The sequence below is a fragment of the Eublepharis macularius genome, chromosome 1 (genome assembly GCF_028583425.1).
Source record: "Eublepharis macularius isolate TG4126 chromosome 1, MPM_Emac_v1.0, whole genome shotgun sequence".
NCBI classification, from domain to species: Eukaryota; Metazoa; Chordata; class Lepidosauria; order Squamata; family Eublepharidae; genus Eublepharis; species Eublepharis macularius.
The window spans coordinates 216899884-216925642 of record NC_072790.1 but is presented as its reverse complement, the minus strand read 5'-3'; the positions used below and the strand labels follow the sequence as shown (position 1 = coordinate 216925642).

Here is a 25759-nt window from a genome sequence, read left to right as displayed (position 1 = left end):
ATCTAGTGATGTTAGTCAGTTCTGCTACAGACTGCTTCTCCTAGCCTCGATTAGTTGTTATTGATCCCATTTCATTACAATAAAGTGCAGGAAAACAAAAATCACCTCTTGAAACAGGATAGAAGCTCTCTCTGATAATCCATCATGTGTAACAACCTAATCCATTCCAGTCTCTTACACAGAGAATCACACCTGATTTATGACACTTCTCTCTACCCCCAAGTCCTCCCTTCCTGCCCTCACCTTACATAACATTCCAGATATATATGAAGGACATTATTTTCTGTTCATTGCATCTGAGGAGGGGAGTTCTGACTCACAAAAGCTCATGCTGGAATAAATGTTGTTAATCTTTATTAACAACTGTTCTGTTCTAAGGTCTCTACAGAAGCTTCATGTCAGAGTGGGTGTTTGAACGTTGGTCTGACTCTAGAACTGCTACGACTGGCAATTTTAAAAAAATGTCTTTTGTAAATTATCTTGAGTGCCCCTAAGGCACTAACAGAAATAAAGTTAACCATTATTAACTAAAGTTCTATTTTACCAGTCCAGTCAATGAGATTCCTCCAGAGGGCAAAATACGCTCTTCGGGCTGGGGATAGGTGGCCATGATTATTTCAAAGCAAAAGCACTGTTAACTAAAAGGAACTTCTAGTTCCTAATTGTTCTGAATTTTCACATTGATACCTACTAAGTCTGCACATGGATAATTCTGAGGCTGAAATCTTATACACTGTGGCCTGAATACTCCAGTTTAGGGATAGGAAGGCCATAGCTGAGATGAAGATCCTGAGCGTCTAGAACCGCTGCAAGTCGGAGTAGAAAACTGTAGGCCGGAGTAGGCATGCCACACAGCCTCCATTAATTGCTCTTTACATTTCTACATTCCTGATCTCCTGGTCAGTTGGCACACCACAACAGGAATCAGGGAGTAACATGTTTCATCTTGTTCTCTCATCATTCGCAGAGCACAACATTCCCATACACTCTACGTAATATTCTTCTATGCTCAGAAGCTCATGATGTACCTCTTTCCCTTATGCTTCCTAGATAAGACAAAAGTCTGATCACAGCATATTTTACTTAGTTGGCTGAGAATGGAATGTGTAACTTGTAACTGTTGCTATAACCATATTTGGGCATCCGGGACTTCTTGAATACAAGCTAATAAAACACTCGCCTCCATCTTTGGAGGGACAGACTTTGCATCCAGATCCTGTCTCTGTGGTTACTACAGAAAACAGCGACATGATCAGCGGTCTGACTCAGAACACGATGGGAATTACTTCAAGGTATACATGCATAGGAAGCTTTTGTTAGGATTGCAATCGACGGCTGGAGGTAAACGTTAAGTGTAGCCCTTCAGGGTTAATCGGATATCCAGGGTCGGAACTATAGTTTCTGGCTTACTGTTTCCTCTCGCCCCATCCACCGCAAGGAACTGGAGGGCGGAAGAGGAACTGAGTGTTATGGATTAGTTTAAGGTGCAACGCGGAAGTGGTCCCCCTATAGTCTTTTCATCGTGTATTGGCAAGTGAAAGGTAGGACAGGAGTGTAATAGGTACTGCTTTCTGATGGGTGTTTATATGAGTTAGTGTGGTTCTGACTTTGATAAGATAGGGAAGGTTGAAGAACATTACGGTGTAACCTTAAGAATGTTTACTTAGAAGTAAACCCCTTTGATCTGAATGGGACTTGTTACTTGTTAACTGTTGCGACCTTAATTTTCTAAGACTTAGGGGAGAGTCGTGTTAGGAGCATTAGCAAAATGGCAAAACGTGAGAACGTTTTGTTTTGTGTTGTTTCCTAGTAGAGATTTGAGGCTGGATCCTGGGGACGGCAGGGAGCCTAACAGGGTATAATGCTATAGAGTCCACTCTCCAGAGCAGACATTTTCTTCAGCGAAACTGATCTCTGTTGTCTGGAGATCAATTGTAATTCCATGAGATCTCCAGACTCCATATGGAGGCATCATTTTCTGTATTTCAGTCTCTTTAATGATGATGATACAACCCTGTGTAAAGTGGATAATTGTCAATATCCTCATCTTGCAGATAGGGACAGTGACAAGTCACTGAGACTCAAAGCAGATGTGGCTTACTCACTGAAAATTGATAGCAGTCCATGCAAAGAGAATCTGATAAACACAGTGTAAACTGATACACTCAATATGAGAAGACATCTAATGAGCAATGCGCTAGTATAGATTTCAATACTCCTAATCCATAACTAGAAAACAATGAAAGAATAAGGTAATATGTGTAGCAAACTGATAATATGTCCTGTACAAAGTGGTATAATTCAGTCTCTTTCCTTTTAAAAGCACCTTTCTCAACTATTCTGTTATACTAAAGCGCTATTACTTTTATAGAAAAGCCCTCCTAAACAACTTCATTTTACATAATTTATGTACTGATAGGTGCATGGGAGCCCTCCTGACTTCTTTAGGCAGGCCATTCCATAGTATGGGGGCCACAACAGCGAAAGCATGTGTATGGACAGTTGTTGATCTTGAGTGCTTGCAAGGTGGCACCTGCAGAAGGCCCTGAACAGATGAGCAGAGTGGATGTGGTAGAACATAGGAGTAGAGGTAGTTCTGCAGATATGAGGGTTTAAGGTCATTCTGAATGTTGTATGTGATAGTACCTTGAATTGAATGGAGAGCCAATGGAGTGGCTGAAGAATGGTTGTCGTCTTCATACCCCATCTAGTTTTTCTGATAATAATGGAGGCTTGACCTTCTGTATCAATTGAAGTCTCTGGGTTGATTTCAAGGGAGTACCCATGTAGAGTGCATTACAATAATCTAATTTTGATCTTACTGTGGCACGGATCCAGGTGGCTACATCAGTTGAGTCAAGGGAGGAGGCCATCTTCTGGGCTTGACAAAGTTAGAAGAAAGTGGGGGGTTTTGCAGCTGCATTAACTTGCTTCTCCAGCAGTAATACTGGATCCAGTATAACCCCTAAACTCTTAGCCAAGTTGGCAAAGCAAGCTGAACTCTGTCAAAAGTGGAAAGTACAATGTTCTTCAAGATCTCAAATAAAGTACAATAACCCATGTACTGTACACTCAGCTTCAGAAGTCAGTTCGGAAGGGTTATTTAAAAATAAATTAACATAATTTAGAGCAAATAGTTAATCCATACAGTAAACATACAGCAGCAGAGATGTAGACATAGTAAAGTTAGGAGAACTTAGCAGGGACTTTGTTGAGAAGTAACATAAGGGCGGGGAAAAAATAACGTAGGTTCTTGAGCTAATGGAGAGAGAAGGCAGTGGGCCAATTGGTAATGAACTGGGCCAAATTTGTTCTTTGAAATTCATGTTATTTATCATTTTTCTTCCCCCTCCCCACGTTACAGTAAAATGAGGCTAAGAATCTTTTTATTTTAAAATATAGGCTTCTCCAACATGATTGAACTGGCAGAAAAAGACAAATCTATTGCTCAGATGCTTCTGAATTTTGGAGCATGCCCACGATGCATTTTCAGGTTCTGCCGTGTGGAACTACAGGCTTTATACAGACGTCCTTATAAGGTTTGGTTAAATTAAAATACACAGTGGGTGAGATGATGATTGCAATAAATTTTCTGGCCACAATGGCTCTGTTTTCTAAGCAGGTGGAACATTCAACAGGAAACTGGGAAGTGGAAGGTGATGATTGGTGGATGTATATGGTAGGGCATACATGATCTTAGCATGGAGGGAAGAGACAAAGGTTCAGATTGGGGAAGTAGAAAGGGAATAAGGGCATAGGGTGAAGAGAAGTGTTCCTACCCAGCATGTGGCATGAGGAAACAGCTAACTGCTGTTAAAATCAGAAAACTAACCGCATCACCACAAACAAGGATCATCACTACAAATTGAAGGGAATGAAAAACTAGACATGCATCAGCCCATACAATTCTTGGAGTTAACTTCCCTGATCAGTGCCAGTTGTGATTCTTTCCCTTTTGCTCCTTCCCCATAAGATCTGTCTTAAGCAGGTCACAGTCCTCTTCCTAAATCCTTCATCTCTAACATATTATTGTTTTGCTGGCGCTGACCCTGTTGCAGTTGGGTGCTTTGACCCAGGATATCCTGCCTGCTCTCTGAGCCAGCAGAAGGTGGTCTTCTTGTCTGCTTGTAGCCCATTCTCTTGCTTTCCTCCTCACCTTCCCAACTGTTCCTTTATCTTATCAGATACCTGGAAGTCCAGGCTGCATTCTGCTCCATTTTCTGACTCAGGAATATACTTCCAGCCCTTGTTTCTAATGACATTGCTACATTCCCCACATGATCTATTCCATGCTTACACAGAACCTTAGAGACCTTCCCTGTCTTCTAGTTTCTGAACAGATAGATATCTAGCACCCTTCAAATTAAAGTCAGACATCATCTCATGTAGAAAGGCAATCATGGGTTTATAGGGTCTTTTGCTCTGAGTCCAGGATTGTGTTAGGTCATTAGTGATGGGTCGGTATGTAGATCTCAGTGTACACAGAAGCTGCATGTGGCTCCCTTCCAATAAAGTCTTCCTCTGCTTTCTTGATTGATCAGGAGTTGCTTTGTGAATTGCACACGTTCCTGCAGAGCAATAACAATGAATCACCTTGTGAGATGGCACAGCCGCCATGTAAAAGAATCAGACTTGAGAGCACCAAAGAAGACACAGAAGAACAGACGCCAAATGGAAGTCATCAGCCGACCAATGCAGAGAAGGATGGTGCTGCTGAGGAGAATTTAAGACCTGCTGTTTGCAATGTGTGCTTGGGAATTCTGCAGGAGCTCTGTGAGACAGATTTTGTCAAAGCAGTAAGTGACAGCCAGTCAGCAGTTTGGTCTATCATTGTTTCTGCAGTGCTGCATGCAGAATATGGTGCAGTCCTATGCAGAATTACTTCAGTCTAAGCGCATTAAAATCAATGGACTGAAGTTGCCTTTTTAGTCCCATGAAACCTTCCCAACTTAGCTTGTTGGGCACTCAGGCCTCAAAATCCTCTTCCAGCACAGAAAGAAATGGGATTCACAATACTGGCCCTTGTGTTTGGCAGGCTGAGTAAAACCTCACAGCCACGTCTGGTATAAATGCTAGATGTCTGGCCTTCTTCTTTTGTCCAGTCAGCATAGCAGTACTTTCTGTATGCTGGACTTGGGTGCACATCACTGGACTCAGTGATTTGGGGCGGGAGAACAAAGACCATACGTCTGAGTTTTGGGGGATGGTTGACTGTAGCAACTGATACAACCATTCTAGCTGGGGGGTCTGTTGACTCTTTCCCATCAGTGCATCTCACATTCATTGTTGGCCCTCTGAGTAGGAACTGAGTCATGTACGGAGTCTGGCTACTGTTCTAACTGATCCCTGTTTTTCCAGGTCTGCCAGAAGATCAATTCTTCTGAATACCAGTTTTCCAGCTTTGTGTTCTCAGTGTCTTTCCCTCCACAGCTTTCTGTACGAGAGGTGAGCATTTGCTGCCAGTGTTGTTGTTCATGCTTAATTTGTGGCCTTGATGAGGGTGAAGAGTGCAGTTCTCAAAGCAACTTTTACTGTAGGAAGTGCATTTTGCCATGATGCATCTGAATCATAGGAGAAACGGGGGATGCACCAGGACAACGGGGAGGGGACGAGATGCAGGAAGGCAAGTGGATTCTCTGCTATGTTGTGGCTAGGATGATATAAAACTCAGTTTTAGGAGTTGGAGATGATAAATGACAACTGGCCACGTCAGATATTCTTGTGACCCCGTATGAGCTTGATTATTTGAAGGGCTGATTTTTTATCCAGTTTTCTTAACCAGTTGGAGTGGGAGGTTACAAAAACTTTATTTCATTCACCATGGTCTCTCTCTATTTTTCTTTCCTCTATTTGTTCTGGGTCTCACTACCTGAAGCATGCTGCATGGCTGCTGGTAAAAGAGGAAATGAGGTGAGTAATTTCTGGGGGGAATCTTTTCCAGCCTGTCTCAGTGCTGGCTTTCAAATGAATGATGCCTGCTAATTCTCATTCCTTTGGGGAGTGAGGAGCAATATGCTGCCCTCTGCTCCAGCCATTTCCTTCTGAGGATTTCCCCTCTCGTAATGATTGCCAGGTTCTGACTTCTTTTGGGCAGGATGCCTTCTTCCATTCCTCCTCTCTTGCCTACCACCACTAGGTGGCAGGCTGCAATAGGAACTGAGCCGGGGAAGAGGAAAGGAGATGAACAGAAAGTATTTCAGTGATGCACAGCCCCAAACTTCTGGTACCTAGCTGAAAATTAGGAAGAGAGGATCATGACACGGATGGGAGGAGCCACTATTTCCCTGCGCCTCTCTGATACAAGCCTTATTTTTCAGCCATTGCTGCCCAAATGGTAACATGACTGTAGTAAAGCGTCTGGCCTGTGTATCAATCACAAAAGCAGTAAAACTGGACAGCCTACCAACAAGACTAGGGGGCGCTACATGCTCAGGGAACTCCTCAGATATATAGAATAATACGAATTGTAAATTAACCACCCTCCCTCCCCAAAAGCAAACAAACTACACGAAAACAATGCTGACAAAGACTGACTCTGAGGGTCAAATAAAGTGTATGTGGATGGGGGAATGTGTGTGCTCAATCCCCAAAAGACCTTGGGGAGACCTTGGAGTAGGGATTTTGCACATTATTTCCCATTCCCATGATTCCTTGTAGGCAGTCAGCTTCTTCAGTTTAGTAAAGAGTCCAGTAGCACCTTTAAGACTAACCAACTTTATTGAGGCATAAGCTTTCGAGAACCACAGCTCTCTTCATCAGATGCATCTGATGAAGAGAGCTGTGGTTCTCAAAAGCTTATGCCTCAATAAAGTTGGTTAGTCTTAAAGGTGCTACTGGACTCTTTACTGTTTTGCAACTACAGAATAACATGGCTAACTCCTCTGGATCTTCTTCAGTTTGTAATGGGAATTGCTCTTCAAAATGCACTATGGGTAGGGTTACCAACAGACCTAAAGGAAAATCTCTCTCTTTAACAGAGGCTTAATATGTGAAAATGGGCAGCTGAAATTTCTTATGCTATGGAGGTGAATAACATCCCATGGTAAATAACATCCCATTAAACTTCTATTAAAAGGAGAGTGCATTTTTTCCCCGAGGCAGTTGAGAGTGAGAGCACTAGGAGATATAGACCATTCAAGGGACGGCACAAGGGAGCTGAAGATGGAATGACAGGCTGGGTTGCCATGATTCGGGACAGACTGTTGTTTTAATCTGAGTCTTGTTTACATTGTGTGGCCCATGACACCATTCCCGCTTCCAGCTCGTAATCTCAAAAAGCTCATCGTCCTTTGTGTGGCCTGAGGAGGCCATTTGCTTTTGCAACTCTTTAATCAGCAACTGCTGGATGCAACTCAGTTCCAAGGGTAGAGGTGGATGAGAGGAGATCGGGGGGAAAAATCTGTGGTTGTGCTGGGGAAACTGGCAGGGCAGATGGGGTGGAGCTGCAAGTCAAAAGAAAAGGCCAAGCACCAGCATTAGTTTTTTCACAGCAGCAGCATCACACCTTGCAGGAGCATGGCAGCATTAATGCAATAACAAAGGCTGGCCCACAGCAAACTTCAGCAGCTTGTTGGGAAAACAGTGATGGCTCTCGATGTGGTATTCCTTTCAATAAAGAAGGCAGTGATTTGCTCATTCGGCTGTATCATATCTGAAGCTTTGACTTCCATACCAGACAGTGCCACTCTTGCTTCCATTAAGGATGGTACTTCTGACTCCATTAGTGGAATGGGTGTTGCATCCTCTATTCTAGTTGTTGGTCCTTTAGCTGGCAGCAGACCCTTAGGTCCAGCTTAGACAGGACAGGAAAGCAGCATATTGATTTTTCCCCCCTTTCTGGTATACACTTGGGGAGGGGGAGAGGTGACCTTAGACATCATCTAGATTCTATTTTAATATGTAAAATTAACTTCATACAGATACCAGTCATCTCTCCATTTCTTTTTCTCTCTCTCCCTCTGGCTTAATTTAAATGGTTAAGTCTGTTTTTTTTCTTTCTTTTAGGAAACAGGACCTTTTAGTGGAAAAAGACGACCTAGTTCAGCTGAAGGAAGCATACAAATGGATTATCCATCCCCTGTTTTTGGAGGAGCTGGGGGTTCCCGCTGATGGAAAGGTGTTATATAAATGAGCAACTTGCAACTTGAACAAAAAAAGTATATACTGTCACTGTCTTCCTCGTCACTGAGTGCAGGGCTGCAGCATTCAGAGTGCAGGCTCACACAGTGTTCAGCATACTTGAACATACAACACTGGCTTATACTGAGTTGGACCATTGCTTCATCTAGCCTGTAACTGTGTTTGAATGCTGCTCAGTACAAAGCCAAAAAGGCTTCTTGTAGTGTGATGACATGGCTGCTCTGAGCATACATCTTGGACATACATACAAAGAAATAAAACTTGCAGGCTGGGAGAAAAGAGTAGGCTGGGGCCTGAACTGGCATGCGGAGGGTAATCTCTCACACATCTAGTACAAACACAGACTCAGATGTTCTGCCCCAGGGAGGACTAAACCGCAGTGGTAGCTTGTAGTTAAGAAAAAGGAGGAAATATTATTCCTTTTTTTTGCATTTCAGAAGTAAGTGATGAAAGAGCAAAGGGCATGGGCTAGCTGAAGTCAAACTGCTCAGTGTCCCGTTCTCCCCCCCCCCCCTCCCCGGTTTCAGTGGGAGAACTAAACACAACATCAATGCTGATGTAAGAATAACATTTTTCCCTCTCTCTCTGATTGCAACCTAGAGCCTTTTTGAAGTGAGTGTGGTCTTTGCTCATCCAGAAACAGATGAGGACTGCCATTTCCTGTAAGTTGGGATGGGATTTTAGGCAGAGTTCGCATGAACAGAGGCAATTGCTGTAAAATATCCCTGTATACACATAATGCGCCTTCTGTGCTGTTCACGTGGTGTTTGTTTTTAAGAGTACGTTCCGCATCTCATTCCAACAGGTAGGATCACATTTAGCAGAGTGATATGAAGCTCTCCTGGAACTCTTTGTTCTGATTTCTAGAGTGGAATGAGCCTTTTTCTCTGTGGTAGTCAGATGTCACCTGAGAATGGGGGGAATGAGCTTGACTCTGGTGACATTCACATGAAAAAGCCACAATGGGCTACGGAAGTTCACTCTATAAAGGAGGAGGGCACAAGTATCTGTTTTTAAAAGTTACCACACTTTTATTCTACTCTTTCTCCAAGGAGGTCAGAGTGGTGGACAGTGCTTTCCCTCCCTCTATGAGCTAGTGAGATGGGATGGACTGAAAGCTAGTGAGAGTACGCTGTGAGCTTCATGGCTGAAACAAGGTTTGAATGCAGATCTCCCAGATTCTAACTACTGACCTGTATTGACTCATATGAAGCATCCCTCTCTGATAGTCTGTAAGAGTTAAAGGGGTGGGGGGTAAGCATTTGTGTAACTGCAGTATCAGGCGTTTTGAATGTGGCCGTATCACATAACCTCATGGGTGTTAGAGTGAGTTTAGAAAAAACATCAAGGGTCACTTTGAAAGTAAGATTTGAGGAAACTGAAAGAGTTGACTGACCGCCCTGAGTCTCAGTGAGAAAGGCAGACTATAAATAACGTAAATAAAATAAACAAAATAAAACCGGGAAGCAGATGAAGGAAAGTATTTTCAGTGGGTCCCTTTGGGATCTTATGAAGCTGCCTTTGGTGTATCTAGATTAGTATTGGACAGAGGAGGATCTTTCCCCACACTCTCTACTGGAGATCTTCTAAACTCAAATTTGTCAGGAATTGAATCCGGAAACTTCGGAATGCCAAGTGTTTGCTGAAACATTGAACCACAGCCCACCACCCAGCAAAATGCTGGGATTAAGACTTTCATCTCATGAGAACAATCTTAGCCAATAAATTGTGCTTGTTTTAATCAATCCGTTCATGAAGGCAACTTTCACACACTTTCAATGTACTTTCATTGCACTTTAGTGATCATTTGCACGTGGATTTTGCTGTTGTACACTTGCAAATGATCATTAAGCTTCATTGAAAGTGCATTATCCAACATGTGTGAAAGTAGCTGAAATCTCAATAAATTTGTTTGTGACTGCAACGAAAGTTCTGTTTTGAAATGGCATGTGCACCAGTTCTAGTAGGAACCATCTTGGAAGAAGCATGCCCCCTGTTTTAGAGAAGATTAATTTGTGTTTTTGCATTTAGTGCCGTAGCATGTCGGAGTTGCTTCAAACCAGCAAAGAACAAACAGGTAAAATGTTTCAGTGGAAGTTCCTCTTCACAACTTTTTCTTCATAGTTATCATGACAGCAGAGTATAAACTGTGAATGTCAAATGAAACAGATATTTTAATTAACATAGTGTGTAATCAGTGGATCAGGAAAGACCCACATGAATTTGCCTGGCCTTTGAAGTATGTGTTAAAACTGGATAGTGCATTTTTTAATTTATCAAATCCCAAGTCAAAGTAAACTGGAACAGCAGGAGAACAGAACATTGCAGAGATGACATCCAGTGGTTGGAGAGAAATACCTCTGCTGCCTACTGAACTGAATTGAATGTAACATGCATGCTAACATATACTACATTATTTCTCTCTGCAGTCTGTCTTCACCAGAATGGCTGTTGTTAAGGCTTTGGAGTTGATAGATGATGATGATTTCCATAAGTAAGTCTGTGCTAGCTTTGGGGTTGGAAAATACTCATTTAGAATTAAGGCAACAAGTAAAATACTACCGGGGAAAGCATTATATAAGGCTTATAATCATTAAACAGAATGAAACTTCTCACAAATGCAACCGTTGTTTCTGTAGTTCCCCCTACTGCATTATTTTGTTATGATTTGGGGTGCCTGCATGTGTGTATTAGTCACCTGAATTTCAGATGCATAACATCTGGTGGCAGTTGTTTATTTAGTATATTACTTATTTTAGCATATTTATATTCACTCTTTTCCCCAGCGGGGACCCAAGGCAGTTAACAGTGCACACAGGGAAAGAAAAAACCAAACAAAAGAGAAGAGAGGCTTCCGATGGTCTTCTCTCTCCACTGGCAGATGTTCTGCTCAACTCTAGGTTTGAATCTTAGGCTGTGGACAAGCACCCTTCAACCTGCATCTCTTCAGCTTGTCTTATATATCTTATATACCAATGTGCAGAGAAGAGAACAAACTCTGATATTATTCAGTTGCTGCTAACTAGCAGGAGCTCCCCAATTCCTCTTCCTCTATCGTCATATATGTATGTAGGTGCCATCAAGTTGAAACCGACTTATGATGACCTCAGCAAGGGGTTTTCAAGGCATGTTAGAAGCAGAGGTGGTGGTTTACCATTGCCTTCTGCAGAGTCTTCCTTAGTGGCCCCCCACCGATCCTGCTTAGCTTCCAAGATCTGTTGCGCTCAAGTATACCATACCCATTCCACATCCTCCTGTCGTTGTACAGTGGCTGAAAAACTTTTGAGCAACTGAACAGGGAACAAATTCACACGCTGTTGACTTATAGTTTGGGAAGAAGAGGGAGCTCTTGAAACCTTAGCCAGCCTTTCATTTTAAAGTATTTTAAACAGGGATAGTCTTCACTGAAAAGTGCATCAAAATGTGGCTCACAGTGAAACAAACTTGGGTGCGTGTGCCTTCAAGCACCTGATTTTCTAAGTGCTTTTTAAAAAGTGAACACTTTTAGGCAAAGAGAAGTGATAGAAGAGAGATTTAGCCGGGAAAGCAGGTGACCTTGTATTGGTAGAGAAACAGGTGTGTGTTAATCCTGCCCATCTACTGAGATTTTTCCAGATGCTGTCTACAGATTGACAGGTTTTCCTCCACAGCCATAGAAATCAGTGGACTTAAACTGCACACCTGTGCATAAGAACCAGCATGGTGTAGTGGTTTGCATCCCTATAGTGCCATGGAAATTCTCTGGGTGACCTTGAACCAGTCATAAACTCCCAACCTAACCTGCCTCACAGGGTTGTTGTCAGGATAAAATAGAAAAGAGGAGGTCATAAGAAACTTTGGGTCTCCCTTAGGGAGAAAACTGGGGTAAAAATGAAGTAAATAAATAAATGGGATTGTATTGTTTACTTTTTAATAAATCCTATGTACAAGACATTCTGCGTATTCTGCGTATTCTTGTATCCATTGCCATAGATGCTAATTCAGTTTAAACAAGCTGGGAGCCTGCAAGGAATGGTGCAAAGGGGAAGCAATTTGGAAAAACACATACATCTCTCTCAAATCCACCATCAGGGTTTTGAGCAGGCTAATTTCCCCACCACCTTTTGTATCTTTTCAATTGACACTCAGCTGCTTTCACTTGTCCTGGAGTGTATTCATTCCATGTTGAGCCAAGTTATTTTTTCTTTTGTTTAATTCATAAAATCAGATTTTTCTGCTTGTTTGGGGGTTCCTTAAGTATGTAGAGACTCCTACATTGTCCAGGGGTGGCCTGGTTGTGCTGCTTTCATGATCATGATGGGGTCTGGCCATTTTACTATTAGGACTAGGAGTGATGTGCTGATGAAGCAGATGTGCACAGATTGTGATCCAACACAGACTTTTGGGAACTCCATCAATCTCCATCTTGCCACCTGCCCAGAGCTGCAAAGACAGGGGTGGTTCCCAATTATTTGCATGGGAACATATAGCCCACACTGTAAGACAGTAACTATTTCTGTTTAACAAAACCCTCGAGTGTGCCTGGATCACAGGAGCAAGTCTAGGTGGATAGCATGGTGGCACTGTAGTTGTTGCTTGCGTCTAATCATTTTGCATGTGAGGATGCCTATCTTTTTTAATGTTTTTTTTTATATCTCCTACACAGGAACTTTCAGTGTCCTCCAAGTTCACCTAAAACACCTTGCACAGCTGTTGACATCCAGTGTACAAATGGTGCAATCTTTGTGGCTGGTAAAAAAAGAAACCCTTTACAGTCCTTTTAGCTTAATTTTAAATATGCCAGTTCTTTTTGCTGCCAACCCCAGTGCAGCATGCATTCCCCTTCCTTTGTGGTGTATTCTTCTCTTTCCTGGTCCTTCCTCTGATCTAAACATCAGCTCTAATTAAGAAGGGCTGTTTCTTCTCATATAACCCAAGAACATCATTCAGTTATTTAAGTTCTTTGGCCAGGGAGCAATATAATTGCTTCCTGGCCATAGATGCAGCCTCTTTGCTGACACTAAGGAGGTCTGAGTCTGGGTTGTGCCTGGAAGGAAGACTGACTTGGAATCCTCTGTGAGTCACCTGGAGTTCCACAGTAGAAGACAAGCAGGGTGTTGATGTGATAAACAATAACATGCAGACGACTCAAAATCATGTATTTTATTTATTTAAATGTTTTAGCCCATTTTTCTCCCAGGCTGAGAACTACCAAATGAAGTACACACTAAAGAACCCATACAATTTTAATAAAGACATACAACTGAATAGTAAAAGAGACTTGCACTTTCTTCCGTGCCACCGCTGTCTGCCTGGGATCCTTCCAGGGCAAGCTGCAGAAGCACTTTCTGTGTGCCCCACCCTGGATTCCCACCAGGAAGGAAGGGGGGGCTGGGGGGGGCTCAGTAACTTGAACCAATGTCCAACAACATGTAGACCCCATCCGTGCCACTATGTCCGTAACTTACATCCAGGGTATACTGACTTGCTGCTGCCCTTCGGTTTATGTTTCCATTTTCAGCGTGTTCTGATCTACCAAATAAGTTGCCCACCCGCATTTGAATTAATGTCTGTTGAGGTTGTTCAGTGTAGTTAATACCAATTAAATATAACCAGGGGGGAGAGAGAGATGCTAATTGTGATGACTAACCTTAAATTCCATGGTACAGTGAAGGTGGGATAGAAATGTAATTAATATGTAAGTAAATAAATAATATCTCTCACTATGCACTTGGTTTCCCTATTTCAAGTGAAAGCACTTTGTTTCTTTTGCAGACCTCAAGGGTTAATAATTTGTTGTTTACAGGAAGGTATAATAAATACTCAAGAACATTACCTCAGACTCCCTGGATTATAGATGGTGAGAGGAAGATGGAGTCCTCTGTGGAAGAGCTCATCTCAGAGCATCTCATGGCCACCTTCAAAGCAGACAGTGAGTGTTCATGCTTATTGCAGACTAGCAACAAAGCCCATTGTGGGGAAAAATACAACAGGCTCTAGAAAGCGGAGGGTGGGCAGGCAGGTATTGCCTCCTCCTCCGTGACTGATGCTGGCCAGATAAAGGCAAGGGGGGTGGGCATGGCTACCTCCTCTGCGTGTGATCCCAGCTGAGTGAAGGGGGGGCATTGCCTCCTGCTCCACTCCTGATCCCAGCTGGGTGAAAAAGGGGCAGACATTGCTTCTTGCTCTGTGCCTGATTCTAGCTGGGTAAGGGGGGTGGATTGCTGCCTACTCCGTGCCTGATTCTGCCAGGTTGAACAGGAGGTAGGCATTGCCACCTGCTCCACTCCTGATCCCTCCCATGTGAAGTCAGGGGGCAGACATTGCCACCTCTGCGCCTGATCCTGGCCGGGTGAAAAGGGGGCAGGCATCGCCACCTGCTTTGCTTCTCATCCCAACTGAATGAAGGCAGAGGGAGGGGATTGGCACCTGCTCCACTCCTGATCCCTGCCATGTGAAGTCAGGGAGAAGGCATTGCCACCTCCTTGCCTGATCCTGGCCAGGTGAAAGGGGGGCAGGCATTGCCACCTGCTTTGTTTCTCATCCCAACTGAATGAAGGCAGGGGGAGGGGATTGGCACCTGCTCCACTCCTGATCCCAGTTGGGTGAAGGCAGGGGGCGGGCATTGCCTCCTGCTCTGCTCCTGATCCCAGATGGGTGAAGGTGGGGCGCAGGCATTGCTGCTTGCTCCACTCCTGATCCCAGCATGGGCTTCCCACCATGGCACACTCTCTGGAGGTCTGGCTGCCTCATCTGGGCTTCCCTCTACAGCAGCATCATCTGGTGGAGCACCAGGGTAGGAAATGAGTTGTCTTGAATACGCTTAGCCTTTTATATAGTAGGATGGTTGCCTGAAAAACAGGCATCTTAACTAGAGCTGTGTTCACTTGGTGCTTAAATATATATGGTGGGATGTGTGAATGGTGAGAAGGAAGTGCTTGGAGAGTATCTGCCTTCAGTGATTTTGGGGGATCTAAGCAGACTCGTGGACAAAATCCCATGTGGAACAGGAAGGAGAATTGGATAACTTTCCCTCCTTCCCTACTTGCACAAATAAAATCCTTATTCTGTCAGTGAAAGAATAATGTGGGGGTGGTGGCACTCACTTCCCCCACTTCATCTGTAGCTCCTGCAGCTCCCCACCCACCCACCCATTACTGTGAGACCAGGAAGAAGTACACATATGTGGCCAGTCACAGATGCACCCCCATTTCTGGGCCTTCTAGGACCTGAGCCTTTATGTACACAGATGTTAAGCTGGTGTGTAATTTTCCCCATAGAATAATGAGGCTGTTCTAAATAGCTGACTTGTATTAAAAGGATAGATTGAAGGCAAGACAAAGGCAGTTGGCAATCAAAGTATTAGGCTAGTCAAAATGATCACTTCAAATATCTACTTTCTTTGCCCTAATTCAATAACGCTAAAATCTTTGTTGACTAAGATGCCAGTTTATGGCTCCATCATGGCTAGTCCATTGTATAGATATGTGCATGTCTCTGAAGACCATGAGAAGGAAGGCCAGATGAGCGAGGGAAAGAGAATGAGGGATAATGCGAGGAGGAGGCTTGGAGATCTGAGAGGGAGAGTTATGCTGGAGACCTGGACAAAAGATGGCTGACAGGAGCCAGAGTACCAGGAGACCTGTAGAGAGGGTTTGGGAGAGACAAGGAGAAGCTCCATGGCAGGAGCCAGCAGCTGTCAGAGCAATTTGGAAGAAGAGCATTGGGAATATAGGCCATGGTGAGAGAAAGAGGCAGAATAAGAAAAAGGGAGAAGTCATATCATAGCTACCAATCATGAAGGGCGTATGTTGTCTTGTTAGTGGTAAAGGTAGACTTATATGGAAAAACCTGGCCTTTTTTGTGGTTACAGATCTGGTATACCTAATCCCCATCTTTTGTTGGAGTGGGGGGGGGGGCTCCAGTGATCATTCTTGAAATCACATTCTTATTTGCTAGCTTCAGGCTTCAGGCAGCTTATTTCCTTGGCTAATACTTGTTTGGGACAAAGCTAACTGTGACCTGATACCGTGGTGATAGCATGTTTAACACAAAAACAGTGATGGAATATCTGCTTACAGATGTGTTTGGACTCAGGACTTGAATTTTTGCCCATCCATTTCACTCAGGAAGGAGACCAGGTTGCAGTCTTTGAGGTGTTAGGCATTGTCTTAAGCTTGTGCTACCTTAGCAAAGGCCTATTTTAAATGCAAGCATCCCCCTGCCCTGCTGAGGACCCCCAGGATCTGGTTTTTGCTGCTGGGAAAGTAGCCAGTGAAATGACTTGGTAGAAGGCTCAGGGGAGTAAAACATTTTTACAGCCAATGCATAATTAAATTAAACTGTGTGCACGGGCAATCAGTAAGGTTATGAGTTAGTAGCCATCTTTTTTTTTTTTTGCTTTAAGGTTTTAATTTTTCATCCTCTGGAAGAGAAGATGTGGATGTGAGAACACTGGGCAACGGTAAGCTCAGCTTTCCCTCTCTGCATAATCTAAGTTTCACGAGGATACTTTATCCTCTTGTCTGCAGTTGCTAGAAATCCATCTTCACTTGCCTCCCTAGCTGCTGAGGCTTCACTAGAAGTTGACCACACACTTTGAGGCCAATAATATATATATATTAATCTTTATCCCATTCTGAATATTTCTTTGCTGAACTATCTATGGTGTTTGCGCCATTGTGGATGGCTTCCCCCCCCCCTCACAATAGTCTCTTTTCTCACCTACATCTGAATATTACTTTATGATCACCCTTTATGATTCTCCCCTCCCCACTTCCCTTTGCTGGCCAATTGTTGACAGGAAGGCCTTTTGCGATTGAGCTGGTGAATCCTCGGAGAGTGCATTTGGCTGCAGATGAAATGAAGGCACTTCAGCAGGTAAACAATTTGCAAGTCATGAAAATCTTGCATTTGGGCCACCAGACCGTTTTTGTGCATTGTGGACGAAGCTTGATTTGTCTTCCATAATGGGGTGCATTTTCTGGTCTGGGTAATTCTTTCCTGCATTTTCTTTCCAAATGAAGTAGTCCTCAGAAGAATTCCACCTTGGGCAGCTGAAGCTGCTGAATCAGAGATCATTGGTTGATCTGGCCCCAGGTTTTTATTCGGACTAGTAGTAGCTCTCCAAGGTCTCAGTCAGATAGGGGTCTTTTCCAACTCCTTCTGCCTGAGAGCTTTAAACTGGAAATGCCAGAGATTGAAGCTGGGACTTCCTACACTCAACGCCGTACGCTGTGCCACTGAGCCACAACACCTCCAATTAATTCATGATCTCATTTATTCCAATTAATTTCTTACTTTGGCATTTCCCTGGTGTCTTTGAAAGGAAACACTTTGCTCTTGCGTGGCTTTAGCAGCTATAAATTGGCGATCACTACATAGCAAGATCCTGTTAATAAATGGGTTGGTTGGAGAAAAGTGGCTGTAACCAGAAGCGGCTTCACTGTCAGGTCATGGACACAGGTGAGAAGTGTTATGAGTAATCTGACATGTGTTGTGTCCTTTTTATTGCTCTGATAACAGTAAGATGCAATTTAGACACTTACATTTAATATATGCGTATCATTTGCTTTTAGGGCTTACACATGCGTAGAAAATTTAAGGGAGAGGGGTAATAGGAGAAAGTGGACTAGCCGTGATTCTCCAGAGTCTTAAGCAAAGTTCTTTCCCAGCACCTGAACTTGATGGAGTGTAGTGGGTAGGGTGTTGGCCTAGGATTTGGGAGACCCAGGGTTTGAATCCGCCTTGTGCCATGGAAACTCACCAGGGTGACATTGGGCCAGGTCGTACTTTTTCAAGCTAAGCTACCTCACAAGGTGGTGGTTGTAAAATGGATAAAAGGGAGAATGATTGACGCTGCTTTGGGTCCCCATTGGGGTGAGAAGTAGGGTATAAATATCTAAATAATTTAAATAGCATGCCTTCCTAGCAAAATAAGACAAATGTATGATAGCTACCATTGTCTGAGGGAATTCTAATTGCTTTTTCCTGCTAAAACATTAATCCATTATCCATGCAGGATGGTTAATCATTTCTCTTTTATCTTTATAGACCATCAATAACTCATCAGACAAAGTCCAGGTTCGTGATTTACAAATTGTGACCAGGTAAGTTGCCCAGGTTCTCAAATAAAGATTTTTAAAATAGGACAGTCAGCACTGTCATTTTCCCTGTGTCTAGGTAATCTAGATAGCTTATTTGGAAGACAGCCCTATAAGAATGGATAGGAAGTACAAGATGGAACTACAATTACATAATTTGCAATTGGATAAAGCCATGATTGGTGGAAGGAATCAATGATTATTTATTTAGGTATTATATTTATATGCCATACTAATAGTTGAAAGTTTACAAGGTGAGGTTTCAACATTTAAAATAACAAAAAAATCAAAAGAAGACAATAAACCGGAGGTAATTTCGCTAAAAGGCTAGCGGCCAGAATGAGTAAGAATTAATAATATCAATAAACCAGAACAAAAGAGTAGGGGATAAACGTTTTTAATTGTCTTTTTTCAAAACTCTCCCTAAGAAAGTCATCAGCATCATTTGAAGCGAGTGAATTAATTCCGCTGTTCCTGCCACTGCAGTGACCTGTTGGGCTTATCTCGTAGAACTGAGCCATAGGCATTACGGTGTGAGAAGAGCCGAAGTAGGTTGATTTTAAAGGCAGGATTTTACAGATTCTTCCAAACTCACATTAATTTGGGATGCATGGGAAGACCCTTCCTACATCCTTAACTCTGTGTGGCTCTCTACCATTAATGCAACTGCAGAAGGTCTCTTGGCTCTCTTTCTTATACGATCGCTTCACATGATTCATGGCCAGGACGGTAAATGCAGTGTCACCATTATGATCGCTGGCAGAAATGGAGGTCCTGCCGGTGTATGTCACTCAGCCCTTCTAAGTTAAAGCAGCTGGTGTCTGGTGTTCCCCCCTTCCTGGCACCAGTTGAATGGGTATGTTCCATGACTGGTACAAGGTGAGGCATTCTGGGAATCTCAGCATGCATTTAAAAAAAAACTTTAGTAGCCCCTAGTGAACTCTCAAGTTAGAGGTGGAGTCTCTGCAAGATCTCCATCAGACAAGAGATCTTCAACTCCTTGCAGAAACGCTTTGCTATCTTCCTTATGACTGCCATAAGTAGAAAAAATTACACAGATAAGCACAAGTATAGAAATGTACTTGAGTTGCAGAATCTGCAATATAATCCTCTGTTTACTCAGGATTAAAACCCACTTTATTCTGTAAGGTTTATTGCCAGGTTAATGGGCATCAGGTTGGAGAACTGGACAGGTTAGTGTGAAATCTCAGGGTATATACAGCCCTGCTTATTGCATTCTGATGCAGAATGGAGAACAAGAATTTGCCCTCCAGGGTATTGGAATATTTAGTTTAGTTTAGTTCAGCAGAGTTATCTCATCAGGGAAATGTGAACACAACATACAGAAATCAATCTTCACAAATTAAGTTGTAGAAAAGATAAGAGTTTACATTGTATTGAGGTAGATTCCATTCACAGCATTTTCTTGTAGAAGTCAGAAGAAAGAATCCTAGTCTAAAGTGAACTTTCCCTACTGGACATGGCCAGCTAATCCATCATCATGCTTGCATGAGGGTTGATTAGGCCTCCGTGAAGATGAGTTATGGAAAGGTGCGTCCTCCTCCTTGGAAGACTATGAGGCAAGAGAGAGAAACTCTTACAATGGACACAGAAAGAAAGGGAGTCAGGGAGGCGTTCCCACCCTGGATGAAAAGAAGCAACTTGCTTGTCAAGGAAATTAATACTCAGCACAGCTGCAACTCCTAGGCTGGTCCTGGATCCACCGGGTCAGTTCACTCAGGGCCACAGCCTGTGAGCCATGGGCAAAGAGCCCTTCGGCTCCTGCCCTTCAATCCATGCTTCTGGCCATGCTTCTGCAACAGAGGAGGAACAAAAGCTCAGCCCAAATCCCACCCAGCTCATCCAAAGATGTTCCCAACCGTCCTCTCAATGCGACCCTAGTCTCTTACAAGAGCCAAGGATGTGTTCTTTTCCCCCTTTAAAAATGCTGTGTAGGCAAATCTGTGGTTGCATCTTTCATTTCTTTCCCTGTAGAGAGGCAATCGGGCATATGAAGGAAGGGGAGGAAGGCAAGACCAAGAGCTACAGTGCCTTAATATGGACAGAAAAGGAGATACAAAAGGAAGACATTGCAATTCTGGACAGCATGAAGGTTGGGGTGCTATCTGTCATGTGTTTTCCAGTCTTCTCGTATATAAGGATATTGAATTCCTTGGCTTTTAGCTTGTAGCAGCTTTGAAAGGAAAGTTTTTCATTTCTGTTTCATCATGATCTGGAAGCAGAGAGGCACGTGGAAGTACAGCAAGGGGTTCCACAGAGTCACACATATAAGGACTTTATTCAGGTTGCTTTTTCAACCCTCGGGGAACCAAGAAACTCCAAACACACAGTGATACCTGAGGGCCAGCTAGTCATATCTTCTAGGAATTCTCTCAGTGGTTCCATCAGGGCTGGACTTTGGGGCAAAGGTCCAGGGCCCCAACCACCCTTACTCAGTAGTGGAGGCCCCAAACGTAGCTATAGGCTAGAAATGGGCAAGATCTACCCAGCTCAATTCCATTTTTATTTTTCAACTTCCTTCCTCTCAATGCATTCTAGGAACTGCAGTTCCCAGAATGCCTAACATTAATGGTGAAGGATGGGCCCCGAGGATAATTAAGTCCAGAATTTAAAATTACCTAGCTGCACCTTTACTCTTAAACTGGCCACAGCCAGGCTGGCTTTCCCCTCTTAGTTTTTGTCCCTGTCCTATATACTGTTTTTTTCTTACTGACATCTTTCTGATGTCTCTCTGTCAGCTCTGTCTCTCTCTCCAACTCCGCTTGGTAGGACTCAAAGGGCATATTTTCTTTAAAGCCCAGTCCTGCGCACAATATTAAAAAGGGTGTAAGGTAGCCCAATCAGTAGATTTGGGGTGTCTTATTAAAAGGCAAGAAGTTGTGAGCTGTTGAGCTTATTATTTTGTTAGGTTTTTTTAACACCAAGATAGGAAGGGAGGGTGATTTACTTTGAGTACCAAAATACCTTGAACAATCTGTGCATGTGCACGTTTCTGTTTCTTTGTATACATGCTTTACATGATTGTTCCTTTGCTTTGTATCCTTGAACAGGAATTAAAGCTTGATCAAAAAACTCCCCTACGAGTCCTTCACCGGCGACCTCTTGCTGTCCGGGTTCGTGTCATCCACACTATGCACTCAGAGTACATAGATGAGCATCATTTTCGACTACATCTAAAGACGCAGGCAGGGACGTATCCTTCCTGAGGATAAATTCCAAAAGGAACTGTTGTAACTAGTGATGTTGTATCTTGCACATGCTTGTATCCTATCCTTTCTCCATGCCCACAGGGTCATCTCATTTCATCTTCACAACCATGTGCATAGACTGGGCAAATCTCTGCTTCCCTTTCTGAAGACACCCAGTGATCTCTTTGAACTCAGGTCTCCCCATTTCAAACCTGGCACTCCTCTGGTTCTTGTGCTATTTGCAGCTTTGCAGTGAACACATGAAGCTGTCCTACACTAAATCAGACCATCGTTCCGTCATAGTCAGTATTGTCTATTCAGACTGGCAGTGGCTCCCCAGGATCTTTTCACATCACCTTCTACCAGATCCTTTAACTGGAGATGCCAGGGATCAAACCTGGGACTTTCTGCATGTCAAAGAGATGCTCTACCACTGAGCCACATACCCCCCTCCCCATGAAGCAGCCTTATTCTAAATCAGAGTATACATTTATTAAGAAACACAGTTGCATTTTTATCTTTGTGTCCAATTGAAATATTGGGATTGCTGGTAATGCAGTAGCCCCATTTCTGGAAGTCCACCTCTCTGTCTTGTGTGCCTCTGGGTGAATTCTGCCCTAAGACCATTTTAAAGGGGCTGTCCAAATCTAGCTTTTTTCAGTCAGTGGCTGGTTGCTCTTGGATCAGAACCAGCATTTATAGAGGTTCCTGTGTAACTGTAATGTTCATTACTTACTTACATTATTTATTGTCCGCCTTTCTCACTGAGATTCAAGGTAAATTAACACAGTGTAAGTAAATACGACCTTAAGAGGAAGGATTGGTTGGGAAAGTAATGAATAAATAAACATTTGTTTTTTCTTGCTTTGGCACAGAATTTTTAGTTTCTTTAACACTGCCTTTGCCCCTGGTCTAACACTATTGGCAAAGCATGTCATTAATAACTCATTAAACAAGCCCTACATCCCTTCCAAAACCAGCTGAATATTTGTCACATTACCTCTCCCTCTCCCAACCGTTTTGGCCCTTTCTGTTGTCTTTTCAGTCTTGGCTCTTTCTAATTTCTTTAACTGAAGAGATAGCTACATTAAAGAGTTTGTGCACGGAGACTTTGGAAGGACTAAGCCTAATATGGGCTCCTTGCTAGGAATGACTGCTGACATCTTGGAGCTGGATGTAGAAGTAAGTATTTTATGTCATACTACTTTATGGTAAGAAGAATGGGTTTGTTCCAACTTTGGATCCAGACTGGATTATTTTCAAACCCTCTGACCCACAGGTTAGGCATGCCTTATCCCTGCAAAACCCATTGGTCTTTGCAGCTCCCTATTCCCCAGTGAATATCCATACAAGGAGAGTTTCAGGATCGATGTTGGTGCTCCACCAGGAAGGAGATGCATTTAGTATCCACCCCCCCCCCCCGCCCCATTTCCAGTTTCACCCTGGAGTTCAAAAACTGCATCTGGGATGTAATTTATTATTGTAATTTTTTACTACACCTGCCCCCTTCACCACCACCCCCCGCAGGAGCATCTACTTGCTTACACATGGATAGCATGTGGTCTCCCATCCATGCAACTTGTAGGGTGAGCTTAAGGAGTGGAATTACATCATTGCATTCTCGGTATACAGGTACTAAAATACGAAGAGCGAATTGGTTGTTCTGTTTCTGTTGTTCTGAATGAATAAATAAATAGTTTATTTCTTTTCCTTTGCTGTTATAGTCGGTGGATGTTGACTGGCCTCCTGCTTTGGACAATGAATGAACCATTAATTTTCAAGATAGGAAGGAAAAGAGCTACCATCTCACCAGCTGCTGGTTAGAGCACAATCAACTTGCTACTAGCTTTGCTGAATAATTGCTAACGCATTTTAGATCATGTTGATCTGTCAAAGATTTTTTTTATTATAAATATGTATTTTTAATTGGCTTTAAAAATTCAGGACAGATGGCTGGTAATTTGATCAGCTTGCAGACACAGATGGCTGTATTTTACCTTCCTGCCCAGCTAAGTACAGGGCCTCCTTCCAAAAAAGAAAGGCATTGCTCTTAGGTGGATAGAGAGGTAGGATACAGGCTGAAGTAAATGTAGGCCTATCTGGTGCTGGATCACTTCTCAAGAGAAAATATTTCATATGAAGCTATGAGAAAGTAAAGATCTGGAAATCCGAAGGTTCGTATACAAAATGCACCTGTCACTGAGAACTACCATGTACATTTTCCAGACAAAGCCTTGGCAACCTTGGTAGGAAAAAAACAGGAGAAACTTCTCCTGTCCGTCTAATCTAGTAGAAACTTTTTTAAAAAGTCTCCATTTCACGTGTTTGCATCACTTAGAGCAACACCCTAATTGTAGTGTTTTTATGTTGAACTGCATCATCTGCTGCTGTATTGCAGGTAGAAGGCCAGTTATACTTCAAAAAAACAGTTGAGATGTTTGCAAGACAATTCCTTGGAGTGACAGCAGTAAGTCTGGGCCAGGAAGCAGCAGTGCAACAGCTGCAGACTTGTTCCTGGGGCTAGAAATTATTTACAATGCAGACTGCATGGGTGGCTTTGCACATCAGCATGCATTCCCTACTTTCACCTGTACGCTGATCCTGTGCAGCAGGATTATATTCATTGGGGCTTTCTCCCAAGCAAATGTATGTACCCCAAGAAAATGTATAGCCTTATCTCCCATTAATGGTAGAGGACCTGTACACAGCAGGTCTTTTAATCAAGATGGATTTATTCTTATTGTATGGCTTTCAGAGGAGCCCTTAATGTAAAGAGAACAAACTTGTTGCCAAGGGGCCTTTAAGATTGTTTGACAGTGATATTTGGTGGTGTTTAGTACCCAAAAAATTATGGAGGATCATGTGAAAATGGAAAGGAAACTGTAATTTGTGTCAAAGCTTTTTTTAAAAAAAAATCTTCCAGAATAGGTTTTTATAAAGAAAATAAACCTCTTTTTAAAAAATCTTGAATGGTTGAGTCTATACATTGTTTCTGTGATGGAAAACTACAAGCCGTAGATTCTCTTCACAGACATGTTAAGTCAATGCTGGAGAATGAAAACTGAGTTCTCAGTAAATCCAAATTCTGTGCCAAGAATTGCTAAATTGTGTGTGCAGTGCAGTGTTTTTCCTCTTTCCTAATTTTGCTAGCCACTGAGAATGCTGCCCAGCTAGTGATGCATGGCACTGCCCCTCAGTCCTTGGTAATCGGCTTGTTACTGCTCTGATTGCGGGGATCCTAGTAGGCCCGAGTTACAACTATCTTTTCCCAGTCCATGGCTAAAAAATGGAAACTTTTTTAGAGTCTGCCAAAAAAATCCCCTCACAGAAACTACAAAATCAAAAATAAATTGTCTGAAGAGAAACTACTTAATGTAAAGTCATACAATATCAGAGCAGAGCTTTAGACTTTGCCTAGCTATGGCTGACCTTGGTCACATTCTCCCACAGAATGAGAATAATATAGGAGGACAAGTATGACACTCTTAGAAGAAGGGCAAGACACAAAGAATACAGTTATGTATAACTTGTGTTCGTCAACACTAGCAGTAGCTGTCTAGCAAATGTAAGTGGCTAGATGGCATATCTCTTTCAGAGCCTGAGTTTGGCAGAACTTGGTCGGTTTGGTGGGCGCTCTGGTAAAAAGTATACAAAACAGTTATATAGTTAATAAAAAGTTAATGCTTGAAGAAGAAATCAGACTCCTGAAATCTGGGAAGAAGAACCAGGAGTAGGTTTTGAAAGATGGCTGCTGGAGTGGTCACATTTAGGGCCTTTAGGCTCAAGAAAAATATGTCAGATAAGCACGTTTGGGTTCCTTCATAAGCGGCTGGGCTTCAGGGAATCTGGGAGCTCTCTTAAAGTTCCATTCCAACAGGCAGTCTATACTCCACAAAATCTGATGCCATCGCAAATATTAATCTCATGGAGTCACAAGACCCTTTTTTGTTTTTGCAGCAACAACCTAACGGGTTGTCTTTGTAGAACTAGCGGTGGGGTACATTATAAGGACCTCAGGATGTCACTGTAGAGCTGTTCTTGGATCTGGGTGGTGCTTACTGTGGCCATCATTTGTGTTGCAGTGTGTATTGACTAAGGACAGAACACCAAAGGGTACCCATATGGAAATGCAAGTGGATCCCTCTAATCTTAGAAGACTGAAGTACGACAACGCTCGCTGTCTGACAGGCTGGCGAGTTTTTCTTTCAGAACAATTTTAACAGTGAAATTGTCCAGCATGGTGGGTGAATGGGTCTGGTGAAAAAAGGGCTCAAGTCCCTGCTTGAAAAAACAGATTTACACACAAGGGAAATGAAATTGAAACAAGGA

The 25759-nt window shown here is 42.9% G+C and overlaps 1 protein-coding gene across 2 annotated transcripts; it reads left to right on the top strand.

Annotated features, from left to right (window-relative positions):
• Positions 1-1496: 1496 nt before the first annotated feature.
• Positions 1497-25759, top strand: PUS10 (pseudouridine synthase 10). 2 transcript variants are annotated; one of them, XR_008596533.1, is made up of 19 exons: positions 1497-1541; positions 3403-3539; positions 4542-4796; positions 5359-5445; positions 5876-5910; positions 8005-8116; positions 8740-8801; positions 10171-10216; positions 10569-10633; positions 12785-12870; positions 13925-14050; positions 16526-16582; positions 16922-16998; positions 18172-18227; positions 20217-20334; positions 21293-21435; positions 22513-22612; positions 23155-23249; positions 25513-25759. XR_008596533.1 is itself a non-coding variant. In XM_054971599.1 (18 exons), exons 2-18 carry the CDS (start codon positions 3414-3416, stop codon positions 23194-23196), a joined length of 1593 nt encoding a protein of 530 aa, XP_054827574.1. In that variant the 5' UTR covers positions 1497-1541; positions 3403-3413; the 3' UTR covers positions 23197-24368. The 2 variants fall into 2 exon arrangements, 1 of the variants encoding a protein (XP_054827574.1); XM_054971599.1 differs by lacking the exon at positions 25513-25759 and having other exon boundaries at positions 23155-24368.

Coding starts and splice junctions, on each gene's coding strand:
- PUS10 (XM_054971599.1), top strand. CDS start 3,414: ATGATTGAACTGGCAGAAAAAGACAAATCTATTGCTCAGATGCTTCTG. Junction 8,802..10,170: donor GATGAGGACTGCCATTTCCT/GTAAGTTGGGAT, acceptor TTTTGCATTTAG/TGCCGTAGCATGTCGGAGTT. Junction 10,217..10,568: donor AACCAGCAAAGAACAAACAG/GTAAAATGTTTC, acceptor TTCTCTCTGCAG/TCTGTCTTCACCAGAATGGC.